Here is a 17,109-nt window from a genome sequence, read left to right as displayed (position 1 = left end):
CCTAACTAACTAACTAAGTAACTAAATAAACTAACATTAGGGCACTCTGGGAGTGGGGGTGGGGGTCAAGGGTCATGCTCAGGACTACACAGTGTTGACCTGTCCCCTGTGGGTATCGAACCTGCAACCTCTCCATCCCAAGTCCAAAACGAATGTGATACTGGTCAGATTAAAGAACAGATCTCAAAATGACACCTTAACAATTTGTTTTAATCTATTTTAAATAATATAGACTAAATTCATATTTAAAGAAAAAAAAATAAAGCAGTCAAGCATACAGTGCCATAACATACAGATGAATAAAAAAGGAGAACATATATAGGCCTACTCGTGAAAAAAACCCAACACATTTCAAGCTGTTTAGATCTCTCTATTTCCAAAAAGGTTTTGCAGGTATGATCATGATTAGTTTTAAAAAGAATGTCTCGCTTGAATACAAATAGAACAATGTGACGTAAACAACCTTCTCAATAATTAAAGCAATCACGCAGATGAATAGAAAAGTTAGAGTACATAATGGTGTGTTTCATGTAGGCTGACTGAAAGTACAGCACAACACACGTGTTTATAGCCAAATTTAATTTCAATCTTTTTTATTTACCGCTTGATTTGCTGTGTCACAGCAGCACACAAATGTCGCACACAATTCTGTTTACTGAAACTTTCAACTTTTATGCTCTGTTCCTTCTTTTACATGTTTTAGTAAATACACTTACACTGCTGGTCCAAGCTTTTTATGTACTTACACAAGTAATGCCATTTCATATTAATGTCTTAAACATTGTGTGCAGGCTTCATTATGTCTTTGATGTAAAATGGCCGGTTGCAATAAAGCAACACTGACGATGTCTAACTATAGATTCTTTTTTAATTCATCGGAGGTGTCAAAAAAAAGTTAATAAACCAAAACGTGTTTAATATTTTTAAGATTTCTCAAAGACGTCTCTGTTTTTGCTGATAGTACATACACTAGTGCTGCGCGCTCACCACCTTATGTGGCTTATGTGTCGAGCAGCAAATACAGTAGCTCTGTTAGACTTCTTTATGCCTGCATAGTCCAGTGAGAAAAACTCAATAACAATCTTGAATTGAATGGAAGCGAAGTGAATTGGATCCTTTTATTGGAATTATCAAACATACGACAATCTTGGGTTTTAGTTCCCACATTAGAACAGCATGAATATATTAAGGTAAACTTCAATAAGTAAACATAATAGGGGGACGTGAACAAGAACATACGAGGATCTGCCACGACCGTGAAGGCCCATCATTCTGGGAAAGTTGAAGCACTCTGAGTATTTTTTAAGAACAACACAAAACCCTTCAAACGCTGAGATAAAACCGGCTCTAAGGACTAACCATGAAAGGAACATCAAGAGATCTCTCCTCAGCCGAGGATACATTCCTTAATGTTACCTGCTTTAGATATCACAGGTTAATAAATCATCAGATTAGAGTCCACATAAATGCGTCCCACATTTTAAAATATAGCTCAACTATTTCCACTGTCCGGAGAAAAATGTGTGACAAACAGGAAGACATAGATACATGTCAGTGACACCGACATATTGTGACTGCTACACTCCAGGACGAACCAGTAAATACAACACAACTGTAACACACAACAACCTTTTGAAAATGTTGGTAAATTGAAAGACGTTTTAAAATAATAAATGAATCCAGCAGGATTTTTTTTCACGGCGATCAGCAGCCTTACGTAGGGTAAAGCGGGTACACAAGATGGATGGATGGCTCAAAGTGCAATTTGTGTGAGACGCAGAGGAGATGAGTGGTTTCCTGCTGTAAAACAAGAAGACGGGGCTGCGATGGTTCAGAGGAGATTTTTGCTGTCAATGTTGTTAGGTTTCCATCAGGATTCAAGGAACCTCTAACTGGCATGGCTGCGATTACAAAAGCAGTAGAAACCCTTCATCACATGCTTCGGTCTCTGACGAGGCTCTGGCCCAGCAGGAAGGTAATGCTGCAGTAGATCATCAAGCCTTCACAGTAAAAACCTTAATGCGACTACAACTGTTTGGGCTGAAGTGAACTGCAGAAGCAGTTGTGGGAAATGTCAAGTGGAAGTGGGAAGATAAAGTATTCAAGGTGAAAACATGAAGCCGGCTGAGAGAGAGTGAGGCCTTTGCAGAGCTGGCAACAAGGCAAACGGCAATGCTTGAAATATTCTAAAAAGGTTATTGAAGAACAAGAGTAGAAAGAATAGAATTAATCAAATTCTCCAGTGAGCAGTGTCAAAAAAAAAAAAATACAACTTAAAAACATGAAAACAAATTAAAATGTGCACGTGTTTGCATAAGTAAAGACGAGGTGTCCTGATAGAGTGGCTGTATTTGACTCCTCCTCATGCTACTGATGCTGCTGTTTACTAAATGAATCAACGGTAAAGGGCCGACGTACCGTCTGTCATCCAATCAACCAAGCAACAATCGGCAGAAAAGAGAAGCTGTTCGGTATTTGCACAAAGGTATTGGCAATTCTTTTCACGAGAGCGTTCATACCCATCCCACAAATGCATGTTCCTTGTCAGACATTCAAAAGGGAAATAATCAGGCTTCCCAAATGTATATTTATTTGCCAAGAGGCACTTTCACAATACATAAAACATTCACCAAACACAATTTTTGTGTACATTTGAGAATAGTTTATATGTCAGTCACACATACAGTATGCTATAACTTGATGTTCATTCCCAGTACGCCTTATCAGTTTTCTTTTAATGACAAGCTTTTACAATCGTATTGGTTACATGCAATTTGCTGTACGAGTAAGCTTCTGTTAATGATTCTGAGTAGCACAATTTGTTTACACCATTATTGTAGAGAAATGTCAGTGTGGTTTAATTCACAATCCAGCCATCTAACCTCATGTCACCTTACAGACGACAACACATCATTATAAAATACCTGAAAATGGGACATTATTTTTCCCAGCACCTCCAAGTTACTTATTGTTTGTCTGGATCACAGCGTCGTTATTTGTTTCTGATGTTTCATCTCACTTTTAGCCTTAGTCCATATTTACATAGATTATAATCCAATGTATATTTGTGACATGTTTCAAAATGGTATGTACTTTAAGTTGTCAGTATTACTGCTCATAATTAATTTATCTTAAAAAAAATATTAGACATCAACTAAACACCTTGTTGAAGCTGGGTTTGCTGAGTGCTTATTGAGAGTAATAATGAATCATATATGAAATTGATAGTTAATTAGGTTATTTCCATTAATGGCCCAGGGATTTATCAAACGACTACTTGAAACCTTCAGAAGACTGCTTGTTATTCTAAAAGGAACCATTTATCCAGCATCTGCACAGTTTGGAACAACTGAAAGTGATGAGATGATTAACAAGCGGATTTTGAGACAATTTAAATGAATCGAAGAAAAGCAAAAACACGTGAGATGTCGTTAACTGTGTATTCAAAATAATGAGTGTTAAAAAAAGAAAAAAGAGGAAACAAACAGATTTCTTCATGGCTGGCTGCAGATTTGAAGTGAAACAGAACAATGTGTGGAACACAGAGTCCACATCTTTGTTTTTAACAACAAAAATATTTTCTCCTCTGAATATTTTCTTAATAATAGTCAGGATGAGTTTATTTCATGAAGTTTGGATCATTAGCTGCTTTCACAAACTGCCACAACTGCTCTTATTTGTTTGTAAAAACAGAAGCTTCAATTGGCGCACATGCTGACATTCCTTCAAATCCATCCATCCCTTACAGCTATATCGTGTGCAGGGTTGCAGGGCGCTGGAGCCAATCACAGCTGCCTATGTGCAGGATACAGGCTGGACAGGTCACCAGTCAGTCACAGGCCGAACACAGAGAGACAGACAAGCACACACACACACACACACACACACACACTCACACCTCCGAACAGCAATTAACCTCATGCATGTTCTTGCAAACTCCACACAGGAAGGCCAATATTTGAGCCCACAACCTTCCAAGCTGTGTGTCATAATAAGAGGCACAGAAAATGCAATACTTATCCATCTTCTACCACTTTATCCAGTTCAGTGTCACGGGGCACTGGAGCTCATCCCTGGAAACACCCTGGACACACATACCTTGAGACCCTCTCTAACTTAAAGTGGTATCTTTGCTCACACACTCTCCTGGGTTATTAAAATATCTTCAGATGTTTTGTCAACGATAAGACGATCAGATGAGCACGTGGTCTCCACGTCACGTTAATATCACGGCAGCTGCCTCTCCAGCTCATCAGCACATCGGCGGATGGATGGATGATGGATGGATGGATGGATGGATGGATGGATGGATGGATGGATGGAGCTTATCCTCCTCGGCTGTCGGAGGCTGGGGGACAGGATGAAGATGTGGCGGCTCTCCACGTGAACAAGTTTCGTATTTCGAGCTGACAATCGCGCAAATCATTCATAAATTATTTAATTTTTTTTTTTAAATCCCAAGAGGCGATGAGGGGAAAGAGGCCAGGGTGAAGTGAGACTTTATTTGATTCCCGGAGGCTGTGATTTGGTGAAGATGCGATGATGGTGACGATGATGAAGATGGTGGTGATGGTGATGATTCGCGGTTGTTTTTAGCAACCCGGAAGGGGGAGTTGCGGTCTGCTGTCGGCTCATTTTGTGTTTGCAGGAATCCATATCTGGCATTCTCTCTCTCTCTCTCTCTCTCTCTCTCTCTCTCTCTCTCTCTCTCTCTCTCTCTCTCTCACACACACACTCTCTCTCTCTCTCTCTCTCTCTCTCTCACACACTCTCTCTCTCTCTCTCTCTTCCTGATTTGTGGCGCAGAGGTGGATGAGATGAGAAGTAGCATCACAAGTTGTCCTGAAATGGATTTTTATTGTTCGTCGGCCTTTGTTTTTTCCTCTCCGCATCCAACCCGCTGGACTGCAACTTTGTGAGGCGGGCTGTCAAAGAGGAAGGTTGCGGGACAAAACCCGCTCCATCCGCCCGCGAGCAGCCCCGCAGCAGAGGCTCCGGCGGCGAGGAAGAGGAAGAGGAGGAAGAGGAGGCAGGAGGAAGGAGCGGTGAGCTGATGGACGCCACCGCGAGACAACAAAGGATGCTCGCCTGTCACCTGCCGTAGACTCATCTCGCCCCCCCTCCCGGAGGTAAATGAGAAACTGATACACACACCGGATTGGACTGAGTTGTTTATAGGATTTAATATCAAACCCCCGCAGGCTCGCTCGCCTCTGCTGTTCCGAGGAAAACATTTTGCGGGGAGGGGGGTCCTCAGACAGCCCCGCTGCTCTGAAAGCATCCGACCCCGGGATGCGGGCACACAGCCGGGCTGGAGATGCTGCTGGAGCCCCCTGACATTAATGCTGGTGCCGCTCAGCTCCTGGCTCTCAGCCTCCATTGAATCCCGAAAGAAAACGCCTCTATCCATGAAAAATAACCCTTCCCTATTGGCTGGATTGCGGTGCACATGCTATAACAACAGGATATGCAAAGAGCTATGGGCTGATCTAATAGCCTATCATGTTTTTCTGCGTGCCATATCTGTGTGTTACTTCTTAATAAGATGTGATCTGTCCACTTGAATGCCACTGTTCAAATGCCTAAATTATAATAATAATAATAATAATAATAATAATAATAATAATAATAATAATAATAAAATGGTTGAGACAGAGCTGCCACAGTCATTGTGAAGGCTCTATTGTTTCACAGAGCACTCGTGCCTGTGTGAGTAAAGCTGCTGAAGCATGTTTAAGTATCGGATCCGGATGTTTTTCAATGAACTCAAAGTGTTGCTACTGATGCGCTCTGGATCAAGCAGGAGGACTGACACAGGCACAGACCCGGACACGCAGCCCAGGATGAGAGGACTGGCTATAGGAGGCTGTGGATGGCCGCAGCTGAGTTGCTCTCACCGGGACGATGAGGAGGAATACTACGGCTCTGACCCTCGGCCACGCAGCCTGGCCTTTGAGGACAAAGAAGGAGGCAAAACCCAGGGAGAAGATGCAGGAGGAGGAGGCCTGGACGCTTCTTCCCTGCCAAGTCTCTCTGAGAGCGGGATGCGATCACCGCAGTGCCGGATCTGCTTCCAGGGGCCGGAGAAGGTAAAGGTCAGATATCGAACCATCCTTGTTTTTGTGTTTTGTGGAAAGTGGATTATTGTAACTCTGCATGAGCAAATCAGTCTTTGAGTCAGTTCAGTTAATTGCTTAAGTCAGCAGGAGCCTCAATGTATGTGATAAGCTGAAGGAGGGGAGAAGTTTACTTTTACACTCAGTCCATACAATGCAATAAATGATCTACCAGCAATTTAAAACCATTCAAAACCTTAATCTAATACACATGTTCTGGGATTTTGGGAGGAAGCTGGGATAGCCAAAAAAAAAAAAATAACTGTGGCATGCACAGGAAGAATATGTAAACTCTACACCAAAATACTGGGCCTGGAATTGCTAATGCAAACCACTATTACCCAGAAAGCGCTGGTGTGCAACCTTCTAAGCCTTTTTCTCCTTGTAATTTCAGTTAAAATGTCTTTCAAGTATTATACAGTAGATTTGTGGCGAAGGATTTCAGACTCTGACTTTCAAGGATGTGTCAAGCTTCAGAAAGGGTGCTCTACATGTTTTGGTTTGAGATCTGGGTGTGTGACACTTGAGGCAGGTTTTGCCCTGAGCTGCCCGCCTCAAGCGTATATGAAGAGTAAGCTGCACAATGATGATTATTGACTCAATTGACCCCGCAGTGGGCCAGCCTCAGGCTTTAAAGGGTTTTATAGCAAGATTTCACATGTGCAGCAGTCCTCTTGAAGACCTGTAAACAGAGTTTGAGTTGTGAAATCCATATATTTTTGAAAAAATTTATATGAAGGAGGCAGTATCTGTTCAGTATGTTTGCGTCCTTTAATACAGGGAATAAACGTGTGATAATTCCCTAAGGATACAGGAAGGTTACACAAAGTCCATCAGAAATTTCCTCTACACACACACACTCACACACACACACACACACACACACACACACACACACACACACACACACACACACACACACACACACACACACACACACACACACACACACACACACACACACACACACACACACACACACACACACACACACACACACACAGTCACAAATAAACAAAAGCCTAAAATGTTTTGGGAAAATTCTCTATCAAGTGTTTTGTGAACTGAGTCCATTAAAATGTGGCAGGTGAACTCAACCTTGAAGAAACAAACTTTCCTGGAGGTCTCAGAAAAACTTCTTCTTCTTTTTCTTTTTTTTAATTTAACCTCCAGATATACAAGTAATTAAAGAGCTAGTGCATAACCTAGAGTGAGGCTGAAATATAAAGTGAGATGTGTGAGAGCGTTGTCAGTCCGAGAGCCTCGGGGAGTCTCATACTGACAACTAAAACCTGCACCAGATGTCCTGTGATTTCTTTTGAGGCTACGGGAAAGTGACACGAGAGAAGCAAACTGTGTTCAGACGAAGGTGTTAAGCAGCAAATACGCACCCAGAATATCACACACTGTCACACTGATGCATGTTTTCAGTGTCTGCTGCATAGGATGTAAAGGCATACATACCTTTTGGATATTCCGTGGCGGGTACTGGATGATATTCACAAAAATCATCCACCCATTGTATTTTCCTTCCAAGTCAGCACATAACTATGCACTCATCTCATGTGATGCATGAAATAGCTTGATGGTAATGAGATGTGCTCATTTTTATACAGTGATTAGCTGTAATTAAATATGGATCAGCTGCCAGAAACCTTTCACAGGACGTCTGCAAGTGTGTCACATTGTGTGCTGATCATTGCACCAAAAATGCCATTCCAAATTTTCTTTTGGGCTGAGTGAGCCACTGCAGTTAGATAAAGCCCCTAATAGGCTCACACATGTTTGTGGAATTATGTTTCCATCCATCCATGGCCACTTTAAGCAAGCTAGAGACACACACACACACACACACACAGCTAATTTATTCTTGCTCGTTCAGGACCTGTGCCAGGATTTGAACTCTAACCTCCCGAGTGTGAGGTCAGAATGCTAACCACTGCACTGCACCACTTTACTGCTGTTGTGAAGTACATCTTCCTTCATGTGGTTGTAATAGTCCTGACATCCAAATACGATGTCAGGTAAACAATTTCCAAACTACAACAAGGACGCAGAACTTCATGGTTTAGCATTTGAAGACAATTTAATAATAGTGACTACAATAAAAAATATGTATATATACATGAAAACAAGTTAATTAAGTAGAAGCTACTTATGTAGATGTGCATTTAACGCTTCAATGGGATGTCACATAACCATTAAATTATTTTATTATATGCATGAAAAAATGTCTATCACCAAATAATGTTTTATAGCTACTCAAACAAAAATTATAAAAGAATGAAAAATTTTAAAAATACAAGGCTTGGAAATACAATCCGGCCATTTAATGATTGTCAATTCTACTTGTTTTTTGTTATCTATCCTTGATGGTCTCATATATATATAGCTATATACTTCCAGACTTCCAGAAAATGGAGAACAATTATTTGATGTCCTTGTAATAAGACACCTTGTCGAGAAGCCTTGTGTCACTACTTCACCAGCACAAAATAGCTGCTCAGAAGAGCCAAATAATTGTTCAAAGTAGTAGGAAATGACAGTGAATCAGGGCAAGAGGCTCCACAATTGTCAGAGCAAAGCTGTCAGACTGAAGATAGAGACTGAACAACATCTAAGATGCTTTGGAAAAATAAGTCTGTGATGTACTGTCCTTTTCTCCACTGTTGGAGACAATGCAGCATCATGAGGTAGAGGCAGTGAACAATAATATGTATGTTTATTTAAAGACAAAGAAACAGAACGAGAGATCAGTCTTTACTCCTGGGTTACATGTCACTGTGCCAAGCTAACTATGATTGTATTGCAGAGAAGTATTATTAATATTATTCCTCACATAACCTCCACGAAATCCATTGATAGATAGATAGATAGATAGATAGATAGATAGATAGATAGATAGATAGATAGATAGATAGATAGATAGATAGATAGATAGATAGATAGATAGATAGATAGATAGATAGATAGATAGATAGATGGATGTTAACAAAAGCTTGTGTAAAGAGTTGTTTTTGATGCACCTGTCCTGGTTGTCCTGCAGGGGGAGTTGCTGAGCCCGTGTCGCTGTGATGGCTCTGTGCGCTGCACTCATCAGTCCTGCTTGATCCGCTGGATCAGTGAGAGGGGCTCCTGGAGCTGCGAGCTCTGCTACTTCAAGTACCAGGTCCTGGCTATTAGCACCAAAAACCCACTGCAGGTACATTTGGCAGCCTGTTTGCTGTTTCCCCTCAATTTTACCATCCATCATCGAAAGGTCAATGGTCAAATAGTGAAATTATTCCATTTTGAGACATGCCAGGCTCAAGATTGTGCACAAAGTTCCAATGTGTACAGTGATTGCATTGGAACAGATACAACCCAGTGCCTGAACTGAAGCAGAAAAGCGAACTTATCTGTCAGGAAGCATATACGTTGCCTGGTTGTATTGTTTGTAATGATAAAGGCAACAAAAACAATGCACATCTCTCTGAACTGACACATGATTTCCTATGTTGTTAGACAACAAACATAAGTGAAAGTATCCCCAAAGGGCCCCAGCTTCATATATGATCACACAAAATATAGCTCCGGTATTTCACCTCTCAGGATGATACATACAGTTCACAGCTTTGTGTATCAATCAGGTGTCAGCTTTTTTAAAATGAAAAGCGAAATATTTGAACTACTACTTTCACATAAGCTACAAATAATAGAGCAAAGCATGAGGGAATTAATGTAAAGTACTTTGACATTTTCAAATGTACATTTATAGAATTCAAGTTTATCTTAATATTAGTTTATATTACCAAATTGCAGAGGCTCAATGAGGAAATGGTCCAGTGTTAGGGGTCTTAAACTATTAGACAAATATAATTATATGACTGCTCCTGGCTGTGAAATGATAAAAGACTACAAACATGTTATTTTGTATTGTGTTCATCCTCAGAGAAAGTTATGTCTATCCTCAATATCCTGCAAATCATTCAACTGTTCTGTGAACTAAATTATGTGCTGACGCTAAAAACGACCATTTGTAAGCCCTGCGCTCCGTAGAGGTGCTGCAACACTTCTTTCAGTAAAGATTTTGTCTGGGACCCAGGCAAAACAGGCCTCCGCTATTATGTCAAATAATCAGGAATCGTTTTGCAGTTTGCACCCAAATGACTGTTTCCGTGTGTTTTTGTGTCTCGCTGTGTGTGTCCAGTGGCAAGCCATCTCTCTGACTGTGATTGAGAAGGTGCAGATTGCAGCCATTATCCTGGGCTCTCTGTTCCTCATCGCAAGTATTTCCTGGCTGGTGTGGTCCTCGCTCAGCCCCTCGGCCAAATGGCAGCGACAGGACCTTCTTTTCCAGATATGCTATGGCATGTACGGCTTCATGGACATCGTTTGTATAGGTAAGAATCAATAATAACGTGGCTGTATTTTTTGTCTTGTCTTTTTAAACACGTGGTTTCAATTTCAACACGCAAGTGTCACATTCACAGATTTGGCTCTTTTGATTTCTAGATCTACAAATGTATAATTTAAAAGTCACTTCAGGAAGGATTATTAACCGTTTAGATCCATTCGGTTAATACCAGTTGACGGCTCGTGCTTTTTTAAGGTCCAAGTTGCTTCCAAGGTGAACCTGCTCTCAGTGGTGTAGATTCAGTCTGTCTTTGTTTCTCGTGCATGTTCATGTGGTCCCAGATTGACTCTGTGACGTTGAAATCAGCGCTCTGTGGGATTCAGACCATCTGCTGCAAGCTGCCTTGTTCTTTGGGTTGAGAATATTGCCATGCTGCACAATGATTTGGAGGCTAATCACTTGCATTCCTGGTGGTATAATTTGATTAACGACGATTGAAACCTCTGTGGTGCATAAAATCACACTCATCAAATAGGTAGCCCCCCCCCCCCCCCCCCCCGACCAAACAGGCAAAAGCAACAAAAGAACTGGATGAACTGATGCCTTACATCAGAGAAAACAAGCTTGTAACAAGAAATCTGCTGTTCAAATCTCTTTGCCATTGAGTCACTACTGGGGGCCCTTGAGCAAGGCCATTGACCCCCATCTGCTCAGGTTGCACCAGGCACAGCATCTGCTTTTAAAGCTTGTACCAAATCCAACATGACTCTATCCACTGTGGTGACCCAAGTTAGGAGCTTCAGTATCAATAAACACATCTTTACCGACCTACTTCACTTTGACTTGGCTCACTGGAAACTGTCTCAGCCAACAGTGTGAGAAAACCTCAGTACCTTCTGGGAGGGTCACAAATCAAACACACACAGAGACAAACAGTCACCCACACATTCACACGGTTTAATCCAACGAGCAGGGTTGAATTGTTGAAGGAAACTGAAGCACCTGGAAAAAAAAAAAAAAAAAACTCACAAGCACAGGAAGTACCTCACACAGTATGTTCAGCTCTTTCTCCTTTGAAGCATCCATGCACTGTACGACCACGCCGCCCTTAAAAGATCTTCTTTATGAAAAAGCCTACAACTCTTGAGATACTGAGACATTTTCAAATATTTGCTGCTACTTCTTCACAGAAACACATGTCTGCTGACACACGTTTTGCTAAATGAACTCGGATGTTTCATTCAGGTTCACAACATCAACACATTTGCTGTGAAGTCAGACTTTGCAAACATTTATAAACCAATCGGTCTCTTAGAACCTGGAGCTGCCCATTAATAAATATATGTGATATCATGGCCAACTGGATGTGTGCAGGACCTACAGTCAGGAAGTGTTGGACCATGGGAAGTTACAGTCCAGGGTTGCCAGGTCCCGAGGCCCAGAGTATTTAAAAAGTGCCAACACTGTGTTGACTGTCTGTATGAAATGCAGAGTTCAAACTTCCTCTGGCATTAACATCAGCTCCAAACTGTGTGCCAGGAGTTTCGGGGCTTTGATTTCAAGGCCAAACTGCTGCATGCGAGCATTTTAGTCACCGAACACAAAGCATGTTGCCACAGGAGTCTGGAGCAGCTGTTTAGTGGAGTGAACCATCGCTGACCTCAACACTGTAAAACCTAAGAGCATGTTTCAACAAATTCAATTCACGCAGCAGTAAAAAGTACAACCCCAAATGAACAAAGCCAAACTGGCCTAAGTATTGGAGACACTCATTCCCATAAATTTCACTTAAGTCCAAAATGAACTGTGTTGCGACCCACAGCAAAGAACGCAGACAAGTCAGACTGTTGCTGTTTGTGAAAAAATCAAAATGTTTGGGTAGAACAAACAAGGGTACAAATAACCAATAAATGCTAAACCTGACAATGTCTAACCAAGTCCATAACTCACTAAGGTCTGCTGGGCCAGAGCCCACTGAGGAAGAGAAGCCACCTCGTCCGGCCCTTGTGGAGCCTGTTGGAAAAGGTTATTTCCTAATAACCCATCTATATTTTGAAGAACTTTATTTATTGCTTTTCTTATTGACACACAGGCAAGAACAAATCAAAAGTCACCCACTCTCATCCCAAGGCCAGGAAAATAAAAATTGAAAAAGATTCATATCGCTCACTCATATCAGATTTGTACACCTGCAGGTACATGGACTGTGTGGATGTACTGAAATACACACTCATAGAGTTAGTATACGATATAAATAGAATACAACAACATAGTTTTATGCAATAGAAATATTTTTTTTAAATTTGTGAATCACTTTGAGTGTTTGTGTTATAATTCCAGTGTGTTATAATAATTCAATTCCCTTAAAGTTCAAGTGAATTCAATCATTCTGCTTATATAAAGCTTTAGGACAAACCTCGACTTCATCCTTTTAGGGAATCATGACTGTAACCCACTGAACAAGGCGAGGTCCATAACGTGGCGTTGTGGTATGAGTTTGATGTAGAAGAAGCTGGCTGAACTCCACTGAGCTCTGATCTTAACTCCATCCAATAACTCTGCAACAGACTGCAAGCTGAACCCTGATGTGCAGCACCAGTCTGACTTCACATACTCTCCTTTAAATAGAAGAACTAAAATATTCACAGTAGCAATATAAAAGACCATCAAAAGCCTTTTTTTGTTTTAGAAAGGTAAAAACTGTTGTAGCTGCAAACTTATACCAGTCCAGCAGAATATTATCTATTTATCGATTCATCACCCGAGGGCAGTTTAATGTCCCCAATTAACCTAAAACGCCTGTTTTTAGACCTTCGGAGGAAATCTGAGTACACACTCAGACATGCAAACATGCAAACGCCAGAGTTAAAGGCCAATAGGACGGTAATAAAATATGAATAGGATCTTCATTAGAAGATGTGTGTCCCACTTTCACTCTAACCTGAAGATATTCCACCTTTTATACCAGCATGTTTGTGTTTCGCTCCAAACTGCAATGTATATGGTTTTTTTTGTTTGTGAAGGGATTTTCATGAACATGTGGTCTCCTCAGACCACAAACAAGTTAAGTGCCTGTAATCGTTCTATTATTGAGAACATATAGGTGGTATTAGGGCTGTACTGTTTACTGCTCCGTGATCCCTGTGGAACAATCCGGTGTTTGTCGATATGTAACCCCGCTTCCTGCCTCAACCTCCCCAACCCTGTCGTCCTTTTATACCCAGGCCTTATAATCCATGAAGGATCGTCTGTTTACCGGATCTTTAAGCGCTGGCAGGCGGTGAACCAGCAGTGGAAGGTGCTGAATTATGAGAAAGCGAAGGACTTAGGTGACCCCATCAGCTCCAGCAGTAAAGGCGCCAGTCGTATGGAGAGGGACCCTTCTCACGTTGTCACGGACAGCGAACGCAGGGCGAGCCGGCATGTCAGGACTATTCTCCACCACCACTGTGGCTACACTATTTTGTACATCCTCAGCCAGCTAAGACCCAACAACCTGCACAACAATAACCAGGAGGTGGTCATGAGGGTGACCACCGTATGAGGCTGAGTGAGACACACCGACAAAAGTGCTACAACGTTCAGCGGAGAAAAAATAAATAAAAAATCTTAATCTGCCATAAAAACACTGCCGTAAACTTCTTGTCTCCTGTTTCGTTCTCAGATCGTTGCTGAGCTGAGGACACTGAAAATTTTACTGTAATATAATTTTTGGATCAGAACATTACACTTTTATCTGAGTCTTTGAAAATAAAGACTGTGAAATAACAAACAATAAGAAATACAATTAAGTGAACATGAAGCTTTTATTTGTAAAGCTGTTAGCCATTTTTTACCACCATGACTAATGTTTCAAAATGTAATTGAACTGTTTTGTTTTTTGATTAATTTCTTTTCCTGAAGAAAAATAAAAAGTGTTGTTGTTGTTTTTAATTTGAATCTGACTTCCATCAGAGTTTTATGGTGAAATTGATTGTTCTTCCTCTCATGTGACTACAGTGCCCCCCTTGATTGTTCCACAAATTTGTGTGGGTTAGACGTGATCTCGTCGATTGAAAGTGTTTTCTCTTGAAGCAAGCCTGATTCGTAAGACCGACGGATCAATTAAAATGTACTTAAAATATACCCTGAAAGTATAATTCATGTTTTGTAATAAAGATTTTTGTTGAGCTAAAGTGTGTCTTGTGTTTTGTTTATTCACAACAAAACATTTTGTTGCATCTCTTCCAATACAAAAAGTCTTCATCTTACCAAGTCGGGAGTTTCAGGGCAAGTCCTGCGATATTGCAGGAATTGGGCGCTTGTTGTAAATATGTCTAAATATATCATTTTAATGTCTACGATCAGTGAAACACATGAAAATGGACTGACAATGTTGATACCAAAGATGCTATTTGCCTATGTAGTTACTTCACAAAGCAATAGTGAAATGTTGGTCTACTCAAATAGAAAATAAATATACTTTTGGAAAATCTCCCATTTTAAGACATGGCCACACGGTGGCGCAGTGGTCAGCACTCTTACCTCACAGCAACTGGGAGGGTCTGGGTTGTCAGATACTGGCTGGGCATTACTGTGTGGCGTTTGCACGGTGGGTTTGCACCGGGAACCCTGCCCTCACCCATAGTTAGCTGGTATCAGCTCCAGCGCTCCGTCACCCTGAACAGGATGAAGCGGTATAGAAGATGGAGGGATGTTAAGATATATTAAAAATGCATTGTGACATGAATGGTTGAAAAATAATGGCTCAAATGACATTTGAAATAACATTAAAACATTATATATACTTGCATTAACACACCTTGATATCACAGGCTGTATATAAAGATCTTTTTTTTAATGCAGAGTTTGTTGAGTTATTTTTAAAAATAAGGATCTGAAAACCCGTGACTGCTTTTTGCTGTTAGTCTTCTTTTTTTTTTTTTGTCTGATGATGATGTCTTTCTTTAAACACATCATTTGATCTTTTCGGCGATATTCCCCAAACACAGAGGGAGCTGCCATTAGCTTCATGTCTGATGATTTTTGGCAGAGTGAGTTATTATCCGGGACCTAAACCGTCACAGACTTTAGTAACGTGCTGTTATGCTCAGTCGCTCTTCACTTGTCAGCCATCCAGCGAAATATCAAAAGACAGTGTGAAAAAGGTAATTCACAATTTCATTCATCTTATCTGTATTTGAAGTAATACGAAAATGGTTTCTAGAACAAGAAGCCCGAAGCTAAGAGATGATACAATCTAATTTACATATTGCATCAGCAGGACCTGGACAAAAATAGGGAAAACTATCAGAGCTGCGGCCAAAGCATCATTTTAAAATGATAAAAAGATGAACCCCACTGTACATGTCTGGCAGCTTATATAAAACAAAGAAAAGTTTTAACAGGAATTTTAAATGGATGACTGGAGTTTGGTGCAAATGATCTAGAATATATCTAATCTTTGATATATTGCTGATATTAAAAGCCATAACCAGTGACTACTTGGAAGAAAAATGAGGATAATTACTCAAAAACTGAGGTCTTTGGCAGTTAAAATTTGCAATGTGAACTTATTCTTACACAAGGAATCCATCCATCTATCCATTTTATACACAATTGGGTTGTAAAAAATAATTCATCCCATGCTATTAACCAGGTAAGCAGCATATTAGTGGTGTTACAGTTGTGTGCAGTGAGAACAGAGTATTCTTTCTCTGAACTCAGGACTTCATGCTGCACTAGGTTGCCTCATTTTTTTGTTTGCACTAATACAAATACAGACCTCACAAGAGTCCTATGTATGAGCAGTTTGTGAGGCTGTGAGCTACTCATGGAGGTCACACTTTCCCAGTCAATACAGGTAAGTTTATGAGGAGTGAATGTACGTTTTTTTTGTGTGTCAACAATGGGCAAAAGAGACAGAAGTCCCACAGGAGCAGAGGGGGTCTGAGACGTCTTATCTGCCAGGACACAGACAGAGAACCCAAAAGAAAAACTAAGCGGAGATGCAGCTGAGACAATTTATTCTCAGGTCAATTTGATCAGAGTTCAGTTCACAGAAAATCCATGGGCACGGCAACAATGTCCGACAAGGGAAATCCAAATACTCACAGATCCAGGGATCGGCCCGAGGTCAAGACAGATGAGAATCAGAGAAACAATAATGAGTGGAAAAGGACTATCAATACAAAAACATGCAATGACAACAACAAACTGACTGGCACTGACATGACGAGAGACATTGAGCCATTTACTGTATACGCACACATACAATGAAGACAAACCAGGGATCATCTGAGACGATCAGGAGAGTACAGGTACAGAGAATCGGAGATAGAGACCAAAGACTGTAACAAAACAAACACAACAAACAGACAGAAAACAACAAAACCCAAGTTAAGATGTGAAGATGGCAGCAGAGAAAACATCACAATACCACGCAGAAGATTCAGTTATTTTGATTGGGGGATATTTCTACCTGATAAATGATGTTATCTGAAGTCTGCAGTTATTTGAACATTCCTTCCGTTCTGAATTTTTCTTCTTTGAATTTGTTGATATAATATGTGTCAAAATGAATTTATCTTAGGTAGAAGTTCTACGGAGAGGCAATGCTCGAGTTGTTGTTTTTGTTTCTTTGCGTTCTTTTTCTTAAAGTTATTAAGTTGAATGGCA

The 17,109-nt window shown here is 40.7% G+C and overlaps 1 protein-coding gene across 3 annotated transcripts; it reads left to right on the top strand.

Annotated features, from left to right (window-relative positions):
* Positions 1 to 4,625: 4,625 nt before the first annotated feature.
* On the top strand, positions 4,626 to 14,624 carry LOC308109012 (E3 ubiquitin-protein ligase MARCHF9-like; the record flags this gene model as incomplete). 3 transcript variants are annotated; one of them, XM_080462349.1, is made up of 5 exons in its annotated part: positions 4,626 to 5,129; positions 5,801 to 6,095; positions 9,163 to 9,318; positions 10,306 to 10,498; positions 13,677 to 14,624. In XM_080462349.1, 4 exons carry the CDS (start codon positions 5,844 to 5,846, stop codon positions 13,994 to 13,996), a joined length of 921 nt encoding a protein of 306 aa, XP_080318475.1. In that variant the 3' UTR covers positions 13,997 to 14,624. The 3 variants fall into 3 exon arrangements, with proteins under 3 accessions (XP_080318475.1, XP_080318476.1, XP_080318474.1); XM_080462350.1 differs by having other exon boundaries at positions 4,739 to 5,129; positions 5,801 to 6,089; XM_080462348.1 differs by lacking the exon at positions 4,626 to 5,129 and having other exon boundaries at positions 5,730 to 6,089.
* Positions 14,625 to 17,109: the final 2,485 nt, after the last annotated feature.

Source organism: Lipophrys pholis (assembly GCF_963383615.2).
Source record: "Lipophrys pholis genome assembly, chromosome: 4".
Lineage (NCBI taxonomy): Eukaryota > Metazoa > Chordata > Actinopteri > Blenniiformes > Blenniidae > Lipophrys > Lipophrys pholis.
This window is presented reverse-complemented; position numbering and strand designations above follow the sequence as displayed.